Source organism: Nelumbo nucifera, chromosome 6 (assembly GCF_055504915.1).
Source record: "Nelumbo nucifera cultivar China Antique chromosome 6, China Antique-T2T, whole genome shotgun sequence".
NCBI classification, from domain to species: Eukaryota; Viridiplantae; Streptophyta; class Magnoliopsida; order Proteales; family Nelumbonaceae; genus Nelumbo; species Nelumbo nucifera.
In genome coordinates, this window is record NC_142654.1 from 49,853,202 (window position 1) to 49,870,909 (window position 17,708).

The 17,708-nt window shown below is 40.4% G+C and overlaps 1 protein-coding gene across 1 annotated transcript; it reads left to right on the forward strand.

Moving 5' to 3' along the window:
- The first annotated feature begins 1,508 nt into the window (after positions 1-1,508).
- On the forward strand, positions 1,509-15,350 carry LOC104613061 (NADH-ubiquinone oxidoreductase-like protein). The gene is made up of 2 exons (XM_010280755.3): positions 1,509-1,919; positions 14,821-15,350. The coding sequence occupies exons 1-2, from the start codon at positions 1,607-1,609 to the stop codon at positions 15,015-15,017; spliced, it is 510 nt and encodes a 169-aa protein (XP_010279057.1). The 5' UTR covers positions 1,509-1,606; the 3' UTR covers positions 15,018-15,350.
- The last annotated feature ends 2,358 nt before the right edge of the window (positions 15,351-17,708 follow it).

Below are 17,708 nucleotides of genomic sequence, written 5' to 3' on the forward strand. Positions count from 1 at the left end.
CAAATTGTCACTTGAGCCGAAGTACAGGATACTGATCAGGGTTTTTCTTGAAAAAAAAGATAAAAATAAATTAGAAAAGAGTAGTTTGGGCATGTAGAAAACTTTAAATTGTCGGATGAGAGAAAGGGGTCTTTGTGTAATGAATGATGGCCAAAGTTCAGGGGAGTCTTTGTCGCAAATTAAAGTATAGGGGTCTTTGTCACTGGCCCCATAGTAGGGCTGTTCATGGGTCGGGTTGTGTTAGTTTACTGGGGTTTTCCCAACTGACCCGACCTGGTCAGGTTACCCGAGGTGGAAACCGAAACCAACCCACTGATAGGCAAAATCGACATGGTCGGTTTGGGTTGGTTTCGGTTTTGCTCCTATACAAAAAGGACAGAGAAGCCTAGAACTAGAAGAAAATTTATTTGAAAAGATGGGAGAGTTGGGAGAGCCAAGTTCAAAAATCAAATGATGTCTTGAGTTGAGGACTTGAGGGGGCGGACCAAGTTAGAGAATAGAGAGAAAACAAAAGTTATCAATGAAATAGAAAGTCAAACTGTTTTATAGAAAGAAAGCTGAAATATTTATATTTCAATAAACTTTCTAAATTCTAATCTAGGTAAAAAAGGACACCTAATTCTAATTGTAATTGCCTAATGGGTTGCCTATTTGGTGTAAAAGACTATAGAAAACTAGGATAAATACAATTTAGGTAAAAAAGGACACCTAATTCTAATAGAAGACAAAAGTTATCAATAAAATAGAAAGTCAAACTGTTTTATAGAAAGAAGGCTGAAATATTTATATTTCAAGAATCTTTTTAAATTCTAATCTAGGTATAAAAGGACACCTAATTCTAATTGTAATTGCCTAATGGGTTGCCTATTTGGTGTAAAAGACTATAGAAATTAAGATAAATACAATTTAGTTAAGTAGGAACTAGAAGACTAATTAAGTAGGAACTACCGAACTAGAAGACTAATTGGTTCGGTTTTCACATAAAAAAACCGAAACTGATCCGATATATCGGTTTATGAATTTGCCCAACCCGAAACCGACCGGTGCTGATGAAAACCCGGCTGACTCGGGTTGAGTCGGTTCGGGTTAGTCGGGTTGGGCCTTTTTATGAATAGTCCTACCCCATAGTACAAGGTCTTTACAATTTAATCTTTAATTTTAGACCTAAAACCGAATCAATTGGTAACAATTGGGTTTGATCCAGTAAACCCGATTATAATAAATTTATTGAAAATATTATATAAATATATAAAACCGACTCTAAACTGATAATAACCAGAACAATCTATTAGGAACTGGAATTGATCCATTGGTACCTGATCCTAGAATCATAATCGATTCAATCGGTCCGAGTCCGTCGGGCCGGACCCGACCCATTGACAACCCTAAGAAGGGTGAAGTTGCTTAGAAATCGAGGGTAGAAGCGGAGTTACGGTTTCATTCAGTTTGGACGAACGAAACACCGTTTTCTCTTTTTTGATAAATAAACGAAACACCGTTTTCGTGGAACAACAAAGCGAAAAGGGTGACAACGCCACCGACTCGACCTATTTCTGTTCTCTGCGAGCAAGAGAGTGAGGGTGAGAGGGAGTGACCGAGTGAGAATATGTTCCTACGAAGGTTCGCGCGGCCATTGTTGGCGAAGGTGAAGGAGACGACGGGGATCGTTGGGCTGGATGTGATCCCGAATGCTCGGGAGGTGTTGATCTCCCTCTACACAAAGACCCTCAAAGAGATCCGGGCCGTCCCCGAGGATGAGGGTTACCGGAAAGCGGTGGAGTGCTTCACACGACACCGGCTCAATGTCTGCCAGGAGGAGGAGGACTGGGAGAAGATCGAGAAGCGCATCGGTTGCGGTCAAGTCGAGGAGCTCATTGAAGAAGCCAAGGATGAACTCAAGCTCATTTCATTGATGATCGGTCTGTAGCCTTTCTCCTCCTAATTATTCTTCTAACTGTCTAATTTCAAACAAATTAAGAGATAGATACACAGGAAACAAGAACAAAAACCCGCAATACAATTTCAATAGATGATGCCCTAATTACCTAAGATGGTGCGAATTTCTTGTCAATTACTTCGTGGTTATCTTAATGACGATTTGATGATCAAGTGTATGAAATGAAGGGGTGTAAGGCAGTTTTCTACTGTTGCCTAACGAGGCTTGAGGTGTGTCGGATCTATTTTGATTTGATTGTGGCGATGCGTTCTTTTCGACATTTCTCATAGTGGATTCGTGCTTGTAGTAAGGGAGAAACTTTGAGCTTCACGTAGTAGTTACATGGTATGATTTTATTCTTACTAATAGCCTGATTCTATTCACCTCTTCTCTCTCCCCCTTTTCCTTATATATAGGAGAAGTCACATCTCCTTAGTCTGTGAAGCTTTAAGGTTGAGGCTACTAGGTGGTTGTTTTGCAGGTGAAAAATCTAAGAACTGCAATAAACATATGTGGGTTTATTTGATTACTCCAAGTGGGACTCCTGGTCCATAATATTTATTCATTGTTGAGTTGTTACATCTTTGCGAAGAAAATTGAACATAAAAAAATTCAGAGGGTTCTTAGAATGGTGCTACCCTCCTAGAAAAGAAAATCTTGGGTTTAGGGCATGAAAAAGGTTCCGTATAGTCTGAAAGATGCAACCTAAGTTATAGAGGCAATGTTGCATTCCTCAATTTGGTCTGGAACTTTCTTTTTGAAATCTTGAGTTTTTTTTTTTTTTTTTTTTTTTTAATTCCTAGGGATCATTTGTCAATTTTATAAGAATTATGTGATCCAGATATGACTCTGATTGATGTTAAGCAGGTGGTCTGAAATTAGTTTGAGTCAATAAGAGTCGGTTTGTAGCCTTCAATTCCAATTTATGGTTTGTGGAGGCATCAGGGGAAATTTGGAATTTCAAGGTCTTGGTCTGGCTGTTCTACCTAAAACATGAAATCTTTAGTTTGTGAAATCGTTCAGCCCTGTATGGATGTTTCCCTTATCGTTGTCTTTTCTTGTTGCTAATTTCTTTTGATCTTATCTTTTTAGTTTCCTTCTTTTCCATTCTTTCACTACTGGGCACTAAAACTGCAAATCTATTGATAACATGTGGACTAATCATTCCTAATCCTTCAATCCCAAGTAAGTTTCTTCTCTCTAATTGTCACTGAAATCCTCCAAACCCTTGATAAAACCCTATCCTTCAAAAACCTCTTCTCCTATAAACCAATAAATGTTCAATTAGGCCATTCTATACCCGCTACACTCTAGAGAAACCATATTTACTTTTTTAGGCTATGATGCTTGAATCTCTGTACATGTCCAGCATACCAGTATCCAACATGATATATACAAGATAGGACACTCCGACACTGGATGGTATTAAAATTTTAAAAGACAATGGTATGTTTTGACAAATAATACCATAAAACATCTGTATATGTTGGAAATTTAATTACATTTTTTTGATTAGTAGAAGTTTAATTAAATTTTGCAAGGCATAAGTCTTGAGTAGTGATACTTGGCTTCAAAACCATGACAAAAGACATGATATTAAGTATTAAATATATTTAATGGGATACCCATACATGTATCCTTGTCCAGGATTTTAGGTAATGGAGAGTTGTATCCCCATTTATCTGTTCCATGTGAGGGTCCATACCTTGGTATCATAGTATTCAGGATCTCCTTTTTGACCATTTTCCAAAATTCATCCTAAATATTTGGTTATTTATTGCAACTCTCTTATCTTTCCTTTGGGAATTCTACATATGTAGGATTTCTAGCTTGTTTTCTCTCTTTGGGCTCTTTCTTTCAACTTCTAACCTTCAACACCTACCTAGACCCTTCCTTGTGCCTAGTCCCAAGTCCCAACCCACACATACACACACGCCTAGGTGCTCAGATGAGGTGCATTTTAAGGTATGTGCCTTACCTAGGTCCTTGGTGCACCTTGTGCTTCAGCCTAGGTGTGTGCCTTTTTTTAGTTTTTGTGCTTTTTGTTTTTTTTTTTGAACCTAACGGCTGGGCTGGGGGATCCGTCCCCGAACCCTCCAGTCAAGCCCCTCAAGGCAAGCTCAAGAACCTCCCATTTGCTAATGTTGTTCATTCATTCATCATATTAAAATATCTTCTTAAAAGGCAATTAAAATTATAAAATCATTTTTTTTTTGTGTAAGGATTAAGAATTTAAGACCCTAATATGAACTTGTATGGGCTAGCTTTGAGGGGCTTGGTACAAAAGTGGCTCGTAGAATTAGGAATGCTAGATGTTTTACATCACATTAGCTGTTCCTGTTTGAAGTAATGCAATTGAGTAAGAAAAGAGATTGTGGGTTTTACATGCTTGAAAATGTTATATATGTTTGGTTTTATTTAAATTTTTTTTTTTGATCAGAAAATTAGGGTTAAAATAAAGTTTTACAGCTTCGTGTATGGGATTAATGCTCCCACACTATTACATATTTCTGTCCCTCTTTACATTGCAGCCCAGAACAATTGTTGCCTCAAAGGCCCTTGTTTAGTAAGATAATCAGCTAGCCCATTTGCACTCCTTCTAACCCATTTGAATTCAGCCTCTACCTCCCTTGCAACCTTTTCCACTTCCCTTATCACTTGTTTGAAAGTCCATGGAATACTTCTATTGTTTTTAGCCCAAGAGATGATCACCTTGGAGTCCCCTTCAACCTCAATATGCCTAATTCCTAGTTGCTTAGCTATCTTCAGTCCTTGTAGCAATGCCATTAACTCAACTTTTAGAGAGTTGCATGCCAATCGGTCCAGAGAACAAAGCTAATATTCTCCTTTCAGAATTTCTGATTACTCCCCCAATACCTGATAGTCCCGGATTTCCAAAAGAGCTTCCATCAAAATTCAGTTTAAGTCTGTTGCCATTTGGAGGTTTCCATTGGTTTTATTTTTAAATTTTCATTTGAATATGCTTTACATGCTATGCTTGTCTATTTTAATTTTAGATAATAGGTTGTTTAAAGCATTTGCTTAAAATTTAAGTTATATTTTTCATTAATATTTTTTGATTTTTTTGGCATTTTTTTTCATATTTTTGCACCTTGCTTTTAAAAGGCATGCATCACCTTGTGCCTTGCGTCTCGGGTGCAAATTGCCCCATGCGCTTTCTTTTTTGCACCTTGTGCTTTTGAAACACTAAACACACATGCACACATACACACACACAATCACAACAATCTCCTACTTTCAACACCCATCAAGTAGGTTTTTTGCACCAGAGCGTTTCACAAGCGTTCTGTTTTTTGCTGATGTGTCATTCATGCCACATCAGCAAATAAATGGAATCGGTAAGAAATCGCATTTGGCAATCTGCTTTTCAGAGAAACGTTTTTGCAATGATTAGCTCCAGGATTCGGGAAAGGAGGGGTTTCTTGAATCGTTAAATTGACGATTCTTGAATTGCCTTGGTGATCTTGAATCACTAAGGTGATGTGACACATTGAAATTTGAAAAAACTGACTTCTTTTCTGAGATGTCATACAGTTGTCAATATAAGTATATTATAATATAAGCCAAATCACTTTAAACGCCAGGTCAGCTTGCATCTCTACCAGATACGATTTGAGTTTTTCAAAAAAAAAAGGTGAAACAAAACACTTGTAAATTGGGGAACACCTGTGAAACGCTATGGTGCCAAACACCTAGCAAATGTTTGTAGTAGGAAGGTTTGGTATCCCATCCTACGTCAGGGGGACTGCCAAATCATCCCTTTGGTAAAAGGATGATCTTTCGCAGTTCTTAAGCTTCTAAGAAATGAACAAACAAGAAAGAAATATAGAATAGCTCCTATAGCTATTCCTTCACATCCTCTTGATCAGATGGTAGGGGTTATTATGTAGAAGTGATTCCATAGATACTCTTTCTCAATCTTGCAAATTGCAGTGCATTCTTGGCTTTCATGTGATTTCCTGTCCATGTATCTTATAGGCGATGGAAAGTGGAAACTAATTCTTGCCCGTTAATTTATTTGTAGAAAGTACAAAAAGCATAGAGCTTCCAAAGGAAGGCTAAAAAAAAAAAATCCTTGGGCAGACCCAACCAGCCCATCATACACCCAAATGCAAATTACTCTACAAGGGGCTTCAATATAAACATCCCTATCCATGCTGCTCTAACCAAAGATTTAGCTAGCTTATTCAGTGATCTGTAACCCAGCAGGATGAGATGTTTCCTCTGGCTTCCAAAGATCCAGCCACCTGGATAGCAGTGGTGTAAGATAATTAGTACTAGACAGTTGAACTGGTGACCCAGTGACCCAGTGACTTTTCGTTACCCAGTTAAATGATGGTTCTCACAATTTGAATGGGTTAACTGCCTACTTACCTGGACAAACCTGAGTACCTGAGCCAGTAGCATTCAGGTTTTATGTCAGTGAGTCTTACAATATTGGTCGATAGCACCAAGACCCCTTACTCCTGTTCTTCATCCATCCTACCACTACTTGTGAGTCCTCCCTTTCACCTCTTTTGTGGCATGCCCTAGGTAAAAGTTCAACTTCCTCGAAAGAAAAAGAAACTGTCAGAAGAATCACCAGCACTGACTGGCACTTGAATACACCTGAGGTATCCCTCCACTCTTTTGACACCTGAATGTTCTGGTTTCCCAACGGCAGCCATCAAAATTAAACTAAACTGTTTGGTTGGTGAGGACCACATATGAGGTGCACTGCCCTTTAATGTTGAAGAAGTAACTATATAGAACCAATCTCTCAAGATCACTTGTGTTTTATTAACTCCTCTCTAATACAAATCCAATGTGCCAGCATTGGATTTGGGATGCAAAGTAGGAAGTCTACCTTAACCTTCCAAATATTTGGGTCACATTGGATTTGGGATGCAAAGTAGGAAGTCTACCTTAACCTTCCAAATATTTGGGTTTGCTTCTTGGCACCAAGTGCACATCCAAAGCCATTTGGAATCCTATTGTAGAAAGGATGGATCAGAAGTTGGCCACTTGGAAAGCAAAGTACCTATCTAAAGGGGGTAAGATAACTCTCATTAAATGTGTTCTGGCAAGTCTCCTTGCCTACTAAATGTCCTTATTTCCAGTTCCTTCGGAAGTAGCTAAGAAATTGGAGAAGAAGATGAGAGAATTCCTCTGGCTGGGTTGGAAAGATTCTTCCAAATACCACCTGGTTAATTGGGACCAAATTTGTAAGCCTCTATCCCAAGTTGGTCTAGGTATAAGACATATTGAGAACTTCAATTTTTCTTTAGTGGGTAGGTGGTTCTGAAGGTCTTCCTCCTTTAAACTAGATAACCTTTGGAGGAAGATAAATAGCTGAGAAGTATGGTTTAAGGAGCAATGGATGGGATGCTCAAATCCCCTAAAGGAGGATTTTAATGGTATATATAAGCAAGGCAGTTTGTTATAAGCAAGGATCAAAATATTGTTATTGGGTATCGTATCGAACAATTTGGATATGAATATGGTAGGAAAATACATACAAATTATGTAAATACATCAATTACACTAACTTTAAGGTCAAAATAGCCACAAATAAGGTATAAATATATAAGAAGTGTATATTTTAATGGTATATATAAAGAAATATATTACAATTAATATAACGTGATGCATAAATGTCATATAACTTTGTTGATAATCCATGAATCAAGAGTCAAAGACTCATATTATATTAGATCTTTACAAATTAACACATGCATAAAACCATTATTATGTTATATTCTATGTCCAAGACACAAAGCATATGCAATTACTATATTTTAATTATTATATCAATTATTTTCTATTTTATTATTTTTACTTTTCAACATTAACAAAAAGTCAACTAAATATTAAATTTTGAAATGTTTGATAAACAATATATTTATTTTTGTCCCTCTACAGAAATATCTTGTGGCTCGTTAGACTCAAGGTCAGCTCCCTCGATGACGGGGAGTGAAGCTTGTAGCTTCAGGACCAACTTCTTCGCTATTTTGAGTTTTCTAGCAACCTTTATCATCTAACTCTTCATCTACAAGCAAAAGTTCTGTGTGCAGGCTTTCTGTTTTGAGCAGATTCTTCTTGCTTTTCAGATTCACACTTCCCAGACTTACAGATTCATCATCATCGGAGTTATCACTGCAAACTTCTTCTGTTGACCAGTCTTCGATCTCTAGTCTGTTCAAATCGCTTTGTTTCAAGCATCTTGGGTTTTACTTGTCGGGGGAGAGGCGCTTCACTATGTTGGAAGGGACCCATTGTAGGGAGATGCGCAGTTGAGAAGAAGTGCCTTAGGTTTGCGACTGAAAAGGGAGACTCAAGGGAGAAGAAGATAGAGGGTTATTACCGTCCATAGAAGAATCCCCCCTCCTCGTCAAGTGATTAGTTAAAGGGACCCTTGGCCCATCAGACCTGGAATGGGCTTTGGGCTTGAGGCCTTTATAAGATTCAAGGTGTTTAATTGGTTTTAAGTGGGTTGCCATTACCGGCCCACCCAAATTAGAGTCCAATTGGATTGTAAGCACACTTATAATTTCTCTGTCTATCATGCGACTTTTTAACAAGTCACGTCCATAGTTGTCAAGGCAACTAGGCGGTTTTCCATGGGTGCCTCGCCCAAACACCCCGAATTTTGTATACTAGGCGCCCGCCCAGATACTTAAGCGGGCACCTAGGCGACTAGGCAGGCGCCTACATACATCTATTAACTTTTTTTAATTTGTTATTTTGATATTTTATTCTTTTAAAATAAAACCGGTTACATACTATCGTTATTTTATTATTAAGACAACAATACAAAGTGTTTTTGTTCTTCTTCGGTTACATGCATAAGGGTTTCATCAGTTCGATTGGAGAGGGAGGAGAACCGGAGACTTCATTCCCCAGTCCAACTCCATTGCACCTCAGCTTCAACAGGTTAGTTTTTCTCTTCTTCTTCTTCCAACCCAACTTCAGTCATTTTTTGCCTTTTTTTTTTGAAAAAACAGGGGCTCTGCCCCTATACTCCTCCCTTCCTCCACAACTCCACTCATTCTTCTTCTTCTTCTTCTTCTTCTTCTTCTCCTCCTCCTCCTTCTCCTCCTCCTCCTCCTCCTTCTTCTTCTTCCGCCCCTGATTGTTCTCAATCGCTAGTCCTAGTCTCAGTCCCCTATTTTTTTTTTTTGAAAAAACAGGGGCTCCGCCCCTATACTCTCCGCCCGACTGTTCTCAGTCGATAGTCTCAGACTGTCAGTCCCCCCTTTTTTTTGAAAAAACAGGGGTCTATACTCCTCCCTGCCCCTAATCCTCTATACTTCTTCCTCTTCTTCTTCCACCCCTATACTCCTCTCCTCCCTTCCTAGTTCTTGCACTTATTTATTTATTTATTTTTTCAGTTAATAGTTAGTGTACATGCTTGCTAGTTATATGAAATTTATAGTTTTATACTCATTTGAATGATTTATAGAGTTAATAGTTAGTGTACATGCTTGCTAGTTAGCACAAAAAACCAATAAAATAGCTTACAAAAGCATAGATAAAGTAAAAACTCGAAAACTATGGTCATGTCCCCTATTTTAAAGGTCGACCTAGTCACCTTGTCTTTTGGTCCGGTCTGAGGTCGCCGGTTCATCTCCCCTACTTTAACTGTTTGAGAACATTTGTGTTTTTCCTCTGAAACCACCTGTGCATAGGATCTGCCATTTGCTAGGGAGTTTCCTTGCTCTCTACAGCTTTGACCTTCCAGCTGCCCCAATTCTTTTTGGCTTCCCAGAGATTGCTGGCCCTTTTTAGTGTAACATTCCTTCCCATTTGAACCAACCAATCTCATGGCTCCACGTAAAGCTTCTTCCTTCTCTCCTTCCATATGAGCCTCCTTCCACAAGCCTACTTCAATGGAAGAAGCTAGACACTGACACAAAACTCCCCTCTGATCATAGCTTTGTCTTCTGTGGGATATTGGTGAGTTTCCGCTCACCTCGGAAACCTCTTTGAGGGAGGCTTGACCTCCTGAAACAGAAGATGGAGAGAAAAGAGAGAAGGGAGGGAAGGAAGAAACTGGAATCAGGGAGAGGAAAATTAAGGGAGAATCATTCATTGCTTTCATTATGTGATGATGGCCTTATATAGCTGGCCTACAGGTGTAATATCATAGGGAATATTCTCTGATTTCTGAATAACTAACTCTGGCAGATAATATGGGTGGAAAATCTTCAGGTGGCAGAGTAACCAACCTGTGCTTCTCCTAACTCATCCAGCAGTTCATCAATGAGGGGTATCGGGAACTTGTCCTTCACTGTAATCTGATTCAGGGCCCGGTAATCTACACAAAACCGCCAACTACCATCCTTCTTTTTTACTAGGAGTACAGGGGATGAAAATGGGCTGGTGCTGGTTTGTATATGCCCTTTGTTCATTAGCTCTCTTACCGCCTTCTCAATTTCTAGCTTCTGGAAATAGGGGTATCTATATGGCCTCACATTGGCCGGTTTAGAATTTGGTAAGAGGGGTATCTAATGGTCATGGGCCCGGGGTGGAGGTAATTGGCTTGGTTCCTTGAACACATTAACAAACTGATCGAGTATCGATCGTAGTGCCTCGTGTTGGGCTTCCGTGGGTTGGTCACAACCTTGATTGTTTAAAGTTGGAGCTGTGGGCTGCATGCCTAAGTGCATAAATAAGGGCTGTCCAGTATCCTTGGAGGCCCGTAATATGGAAGTTACAGTATCACCTTGGGGACTTGGAGGTCGCACCCCTTGGAGATGGCAAGTTTGACCATCTTGATAAAAGTCCATTGTCATTTTGGCCCAATCACACAGTGCCGGCCCTAGGCCATGTAACCAATGAATTCCCAGAATAATATCCACCACGAAATAGTGGCCTCGTATAAGGATCCTTTCCTTCTTGCACACACCATCACATGTCAACTGACTTCCATTAGCCACATAGATTGAAAAGAGTGGAGTGGGTTGTATAGACATACCTAGTTGCCTTGCTAATCGGCAAGTGATGAAATTCAGGGTTGAGCCACTGTCAATCAAGATCATCACAGATCGGCCCACCAACCTTCCTTCTACTTGCATGGACTAAAGAGGGTTGAGGCCCATGAGGGCGTGTAAGGAGATCTCGGCTCCCCCCGGTTCTGGTTCAACTGAGATCAGTTCACAGTCTTCTACGTTTTCTTCCGGTTCTTCCTCTGTCTGAAGGAGAAACACTCGCTGGACTCGGCATTTATGGCCCGGTCCAAACTTGTCATCACAATTATAGCAGAGGCCCTTCTCGCGTCGGGCCTGCATCTCAGCCCATGAGAGGCGCTTGAAGGGCACAGTGAGCCTGGACAGAATGGGCTTCTGAGAATCCCCAATTTGTTTCATGGGTTGCTGTTCGGTCCGCTAGGGAGCCCTCACATTCGGGTAGGAAGGCTTGCTGGTTCTGCGCATGCTATCCATCTTCTCTTCTTGCAGGCAAGCCATTCCCACCGCCGCCATGACTGTCACTGGTCGAAGAGCTCTCACTTCCAGGCGGATGTCTTCTCTGAGACCTCCCACGAAACACCCTACCAAAGCCTTCTCCGGCCATCCATGTACCCTGGTTGCCATTCTTTCGAACTCGAGTTGGTAGTCTGCTACTGTCCCGGTCTGTTTTAGTCGAGTGAGGAGTTCGTCGTAATCCACGAATGCCGTCGGCCCAAAATGGATGCACAGGGCTTCTATGAACTCTGCCCAAGTTACCTGAGGATGGGTTTGTCAATACCACTGAAGCCAGAGAATAGCATCTCCTTCTAGGTGAATGGAAGCGATGGTGACGCGCTGGTGTGCAGGGGTTTCATGATACTTGAAGAATCTCTCTACTCTGAAAATCCAAGGAATGGGATCTCCACCGGAATAGTTGGGAAAATTGATTTTAGTAACCTTTCCGGCGGGGTAACCCCTAGTTCCCTGGCTACCGGAAATAGAGGCATCGGCCCCTGTTGGATGACTGGTCTCGCCGGCTTCTTGTTGGGAGGCGAGGTTAGAGATGACCACCTTGAGATCCCTGAGTTCGTTCAGTACCTGATGGAACCCAATCTCAAGTTGGTCGACTCTGTCTTCCATGGTAGAGGATCTTGTCTGCGGCATAGCTGGTCTGCAACCTTGCTCTGATACCAACTTGGTGAGTTTCCGCTCACCTCGGAAACCTCTTCGAGGGAGGCTTGACCTCCTGAAACAGAAGATGGAGAGAAAAGAGAGAAGGGAGGGAAGGAAGAAACTGGAATCAGGGAGAGGAAAATTAAGGGAGAATCATTCATTGCTTTCATTATGTGATGATGGCCTTATATAGCTGGCTTACAGGTGTAATATCATAGGGAATATTCTCTGATTTCTGAATAACTAACTCTGGCAGATAACATGGGTGGAAAATCTTCAGGTGGCAGAGTAACTAACTCTGAGTGTAACTAATTCTGGGGCTCTGCCGCCTGGCTCCTCTGTCTTCTTGTGAATGGCTGATAGGTGGCGGCCTGCTCCACTCCCCTAGTGGGTTCTGGAGGGGGTGTTTGGGTCTCAACAGATATTTTCAAGCTTCACACCACTTAGCAGAACTGCTGCAGAATGAAGATCACCCCAGAAAGCTCCTTCTAAGCGTCCTCCACACATTACAGCTATAGCCTCTGCCACCTCTTGTTTCCACAGGTGAAAACATTGAACATCCTTTTTTTCCTATTCATTTTCTACTGGGTCTAAGAGAGCTTTACAATTATTGAATGGGGTTACTATAAACATTCTCTTCAGCTTCAATCTAACTGCCAGTAAATCAGCTACTCTCCTCCAATCATTGACCTGATCCTTGCTTTTATTACAAACTTACTGTCCCAATCTTTTCTCTCTGGACCAACCACCATTCTGCATTGGCCTTTGGTTTTCACCATGACCACTGGCTCTTGTTCTACACTGCTGTTGCTCTGATAAGCCGCCTCCTCCCTTGTGAAAGCTTCCTTTTCATTGAACATCCTTAAGCCTAAAAACTTATGGAGTAATCCGTTAACTTCCCCCCATCCTTGACTCTGTTTTCTGGCAGGAAAACAAACCTACCTTCTCCCCCTGCTCTGAGGTGTTCAGCCAAAGCTATGAAGTAGCCTTTGTTGTTCCTCTTACATTCAACCACATATCGCTTTCCTTCTACTGTACCAAGTTCCTGCCAGTTTATCTGCTTGCCTTTTGAGCAGGCTTCAGCTATGAAGTCCCTTAACCACTCGTCCACTTCCAATCCTTCCAACAGTATTGTGCCCTTTCTTTCTTCCCTTACCTTCAAACTTAGCTTCCCCTTGATTCGCATCTTTTTGAACAAAAAGTTTTTTGCTTCAACCTTCAATGATGAACTCTTTGCCAGTCATCTTCTCCTAGCCTCTCATAATTTTTTATGGTGGAAGTTGAGTCTTCATCCACCTGTTCTTACATTGCAAGTTCAGCACAGCAGTGTGGAGTCATTTTTTAAAGGCCCTAAACCTGAGTTGGTGTATGCCTGCTTCAGTAAAAGCTTTGTTGGAAGAATGGAAGATTTCTGGCACTTCCAAGAAATGGAAAGTTTGTTGGTCTTCTGTTCCTCTGTCTATAATCTGGGTTGTTGTGGAGTGAAAGGAACAGTAGAATTTTTGAGCGCGTTACTTCATCTGAAGCTGAAGTCATCAATCATGCTCTAGGTGTCATATGGAACTGGTTGTGTAATTCATGCTTTCAAAGATGATACTCTGGATGGTTCTTTTCTGACAGTGGGCTTTTTTGAGGTCCTCTTGGCTGTACAGGCTCTCTTTGTACAAAGGACCTTTTACTTGGTACTTATTTTTAATACACTTATACCTTACCTTCTTAAAAAAAAAATGAAATGTGCCACCAGAAGCACCAGAAGCTACATGGAACCAAGTATCTTTCCAGAAAAGTAATTGAGACAGTTACCACTTTACAAGGGATGCTGCTAATGAATGATAGATGTGTCTTTTCAATCTTGGGATTGGAGAAGGTTAAAGGAGGGATTTTACACCATTTGAAATATGGCCATGGTGTTGCCTTGTTATGGCCATGGTGTTGCCTGGTCAAGTATTTGAAATGGAGAAAATTTTCATTTTAGGGGGTCGAATTGGGAATCTACTCTGAGCAGAATGGAATGATGAAACAGGATTCATGTAGCCAACCCCATATAATTGGGGCAAGGATTAGATGATGATAATAAATAATGAATTGGGGATCTCCTCTGGGGTGGAGAAAGAATAAGATTGTGAGTTGCAAGGTGCCAACCAGCTGGTTAGTAAGGCCTCCTGCTGGTTGTAGCGGAGACTTGGGATCAAATCCCGCCTGCACCTGGATTGGGAGGGTTATAGCTTGTGGTAGCCCTTCGAAAGATATAAAAAAAAAAGGAGTAAGATTGCGAGTTTTTTGTCTATCTGTATCAGACATCTTTAAAGACATTTCTTCTGTTTCCATCCTTGGTATCTGAAATTGGGTATTTTATAATTACATATTAAGGGATGTATATAAAATTACACTTTTGAATTAATTTGGTTATATTTGGAGTTCCTTCAATCTTCCCTTTGTATTTTTCTTCTAACAGAATTTTATTACCTGATAAAAGAAAATTGACATTTAAGTACATGGCACCTAAAACATAACATACTTATATATACATGCAAACATGACATGCTGCAGATGTTAATCTTGTTGACTTGCATGAGATTATTAGATGACATTAATTCATTTCTCACAATTGAAATGGAATCATAGTAACAAGTTTCAAGTACAATCAATAATGATCAAAGAAAAAAAATTGGTTTCAAGTACAATCAAGTAGAAGCTGTAAAAATAACAAGATCTGGTGTTGTTAATACATTGGCATTTGTTTTGTTACATGTCGCATTGCAGAGTGGGATCCATGGGGTGTCCCTGAAGGCTTTGAATGTGAGGTTATCGAGAATGATGCTCCAATTCCTAAACATATCCCTCAGCATCGGCCTGGTCCACTTCCAGAGGAGTTCTACAAGACGTTGGAGGCAGTCACTTCTCGCCCCAAGCTTGAAAAAGCAACAGCCCCCTCCGAGGAGTTAAAGCCAAAGGAGTAACCAAGCACTTGATTTTTATGATCGGGTCCATCTGGAAGAACAAAAAATTTCAAAGTTGAATCCTTGCAGCCTTTCCTTCTTTTCTTATTGTTCTCTTACATTAGGTCTGTTTGGTGATTGTGCAAGAAAGATTCTTTGATAGAACCAAGCTTGAAACCTATTAAAGAATAAGGTCAAGACAAACTAGTTCAAAAGAGGAGCGTCATGTTACTTTCTTTTTGTTAGTTCATTTCTTTTCTGCTATTTACTCCATGGAAGTTTTAGTACAATAATCTTTTAATACAATCAGAGTAAGGAGTAATATTGAACTATCCTTAGATATATTTTGGACTACATTAATGAAATCATCCTGAGATATACTTTTAGGGGGCATTCTTTTTTTGGATTTTGAGAGGGGGAAAGTTGGTCAATGGGATTTTGGTTCCCATTGACCAAGAATCTCATGTTCTTTTTTCAGATTTATGTGGGGACCAGTGAAAGTTTATTTTCCTGTGTATCACTTACCCCCATCTCCTAGGTGGATAGATAACCTTTCCACCTATGGGGAAAGTTGCTAACACTTGAATGGGACAAAAATGCCCTTTTTAATAATAGATTTTTTATGGTTAAAATGGTCATTGCTTTATTTACATGAGAAATAAAAGAATATGAGTAAATGTATTTACCTGGATAAGTGTTTTCTAGGAAAAATTTACCTAGGTAACTGCATTTACCCGGGTAAGTAACTTATTGAAAAGTGAACAGGGCCTTAAGCTTTGGATGTTAATGTCAACAGGGAAGGAAAGATATTATATTTATCATCTTGTTTATTTTGTTTTTAGATCTCATTCACATTTTGGTTTACTCGGGTAAATGCACTTACCCAGGTGATTGTTTTCTAGGAAAGATTTATCCGGGTAAGTGCATTTACCCATATCTTTTATTTTCCATGTAAATAAGGTAATGATCATTTTATCCATAAAAATCCATTATTACAAGGGGCATTTTTGTTCTCTTCAAGTGTTGGCAACTTTCCCCCAAGGTGGGAAAGTTATTTATTCACCTAGGAGATGGGAACCAGTTATTTATGTGTATCTAGGGGAGGGTTATTAATGAGTATCTCAAATATTAATAAGCAATGTACAAATCGATATTGTAGATAAAATTTAAAAGCGTGAAGCTACAACCGTCAAGGCGTCAACCACTATCCAAGCCAACATAAGGCCGAGTTGCTATGCTACGATTTAATATAGTTTTTGAATTAAATTCAATCGGAAAAGTCTTGAGACACTCTACGCTTCTTGTGTCGAACCCCAACATTAAAGCCACTTGAGAGCAGATCTTTTCCTAGCCGAATAGCAAAACTGTTTCCATTTACCACTGCAACGATTGCTCGGTGTAATGGTAAAATCTTAGATTGGCGTGAGAACATGGGTTTGTAGGGATGTAACTTGGTCTGGCTCGGATTGAACTCTTGACAAAATGCTAACTGGGGCGGTTGGGCCAATTCGAGTTGCACCCCTATGGGTTCAAGTCTGAGAGCAGTCATTTTTAAGAAAGAAAAAAAAGTCAGTTTTTTTTGGCAAAAAAAAAACAAAGAAAAAAAGTCAGTTAAGAGGACACCCAGTTTATCCCTCCAAAGACCCTAGATAGCTGGGACTAGTATTGAAGATGTGAACTTATTTTATATAAATGAAATACGAAGAGACCTTACTTTTGTTTATTAAATAACTAGTAGGGCTCTGTGCATGCACGGGAAAATCATATAATTTAAAAAATGTTAAGGATTTTTCTTTTATGGTAGAGGTTAAAATATAGGGAATGCTTAAAAATTGTTTATCCATGAGGCTACACAATCGGGGGGATCATTCCCAAACTCATAAAGCCTTACCAACTGATGATGCGCGACCTGGTCGCTCCCTGCTGGAAGGTAGCTTGAATGTTAGTCTGCTATGTGGCCGGTCGAACTGCAAGAGAAAGGTATCAGAGGTCTTGGGATACTTTATCCGGTGGGGGCACTCCGATGCTTAAGTTAGTGAAGAGTGTTATAGTGAGCTAGTTTGCTTGTAAGTATGAAAGTATGAGAGCTAAATCGTGCGTATCTTACAAGGATGATGGTGGTCCCTTTATATAGGTGAGCTTCTGTGGGCCTCACGAAACACATCTGAGATCACTAGCTCGCGTAACTAGGAGTTCATTTCGCACTCAGAGATGGACTTCGTGTGAGCTGATAAGGTTTATCGAGTCCATCCAATCTGGGCGGGACAAGGATAAGGCTTGTTGACGTGCTACGTGATCCAGAGGATATCAGAGACAGTTGGCTCCCTTCTAGAAGAACACTACCTGGCACCTCGGTAGGTCGGGACATGAGAAGCTGCTCGGACCTCGGTCTTGGTCGAGGTACCTAAGGTGCCCAAGTTGACCTGACTTGCTGAGGTGTTCGTAAATGCTGAGATGTCATCTAATCAATAGGTCGCTCCATGTGTCCGCATGCTAACAAGCCGGGCCAAATCACTCCTTATAAATTGTCCCCCACTCTCGAGCTTGAGGTAGCCAACTTGGGGCGGGAGTTCACGACGAGTCTGGGTGAATTTGGTTTGGTCATTGACTTGGTCGAGGTCCAACCCATGGGTCTGACCTGAACGATCCAACTGGCTCAACCTTAGGGCAAGATCGCATCTAGGGAATGCACGGACGTCACGCGGACTATAA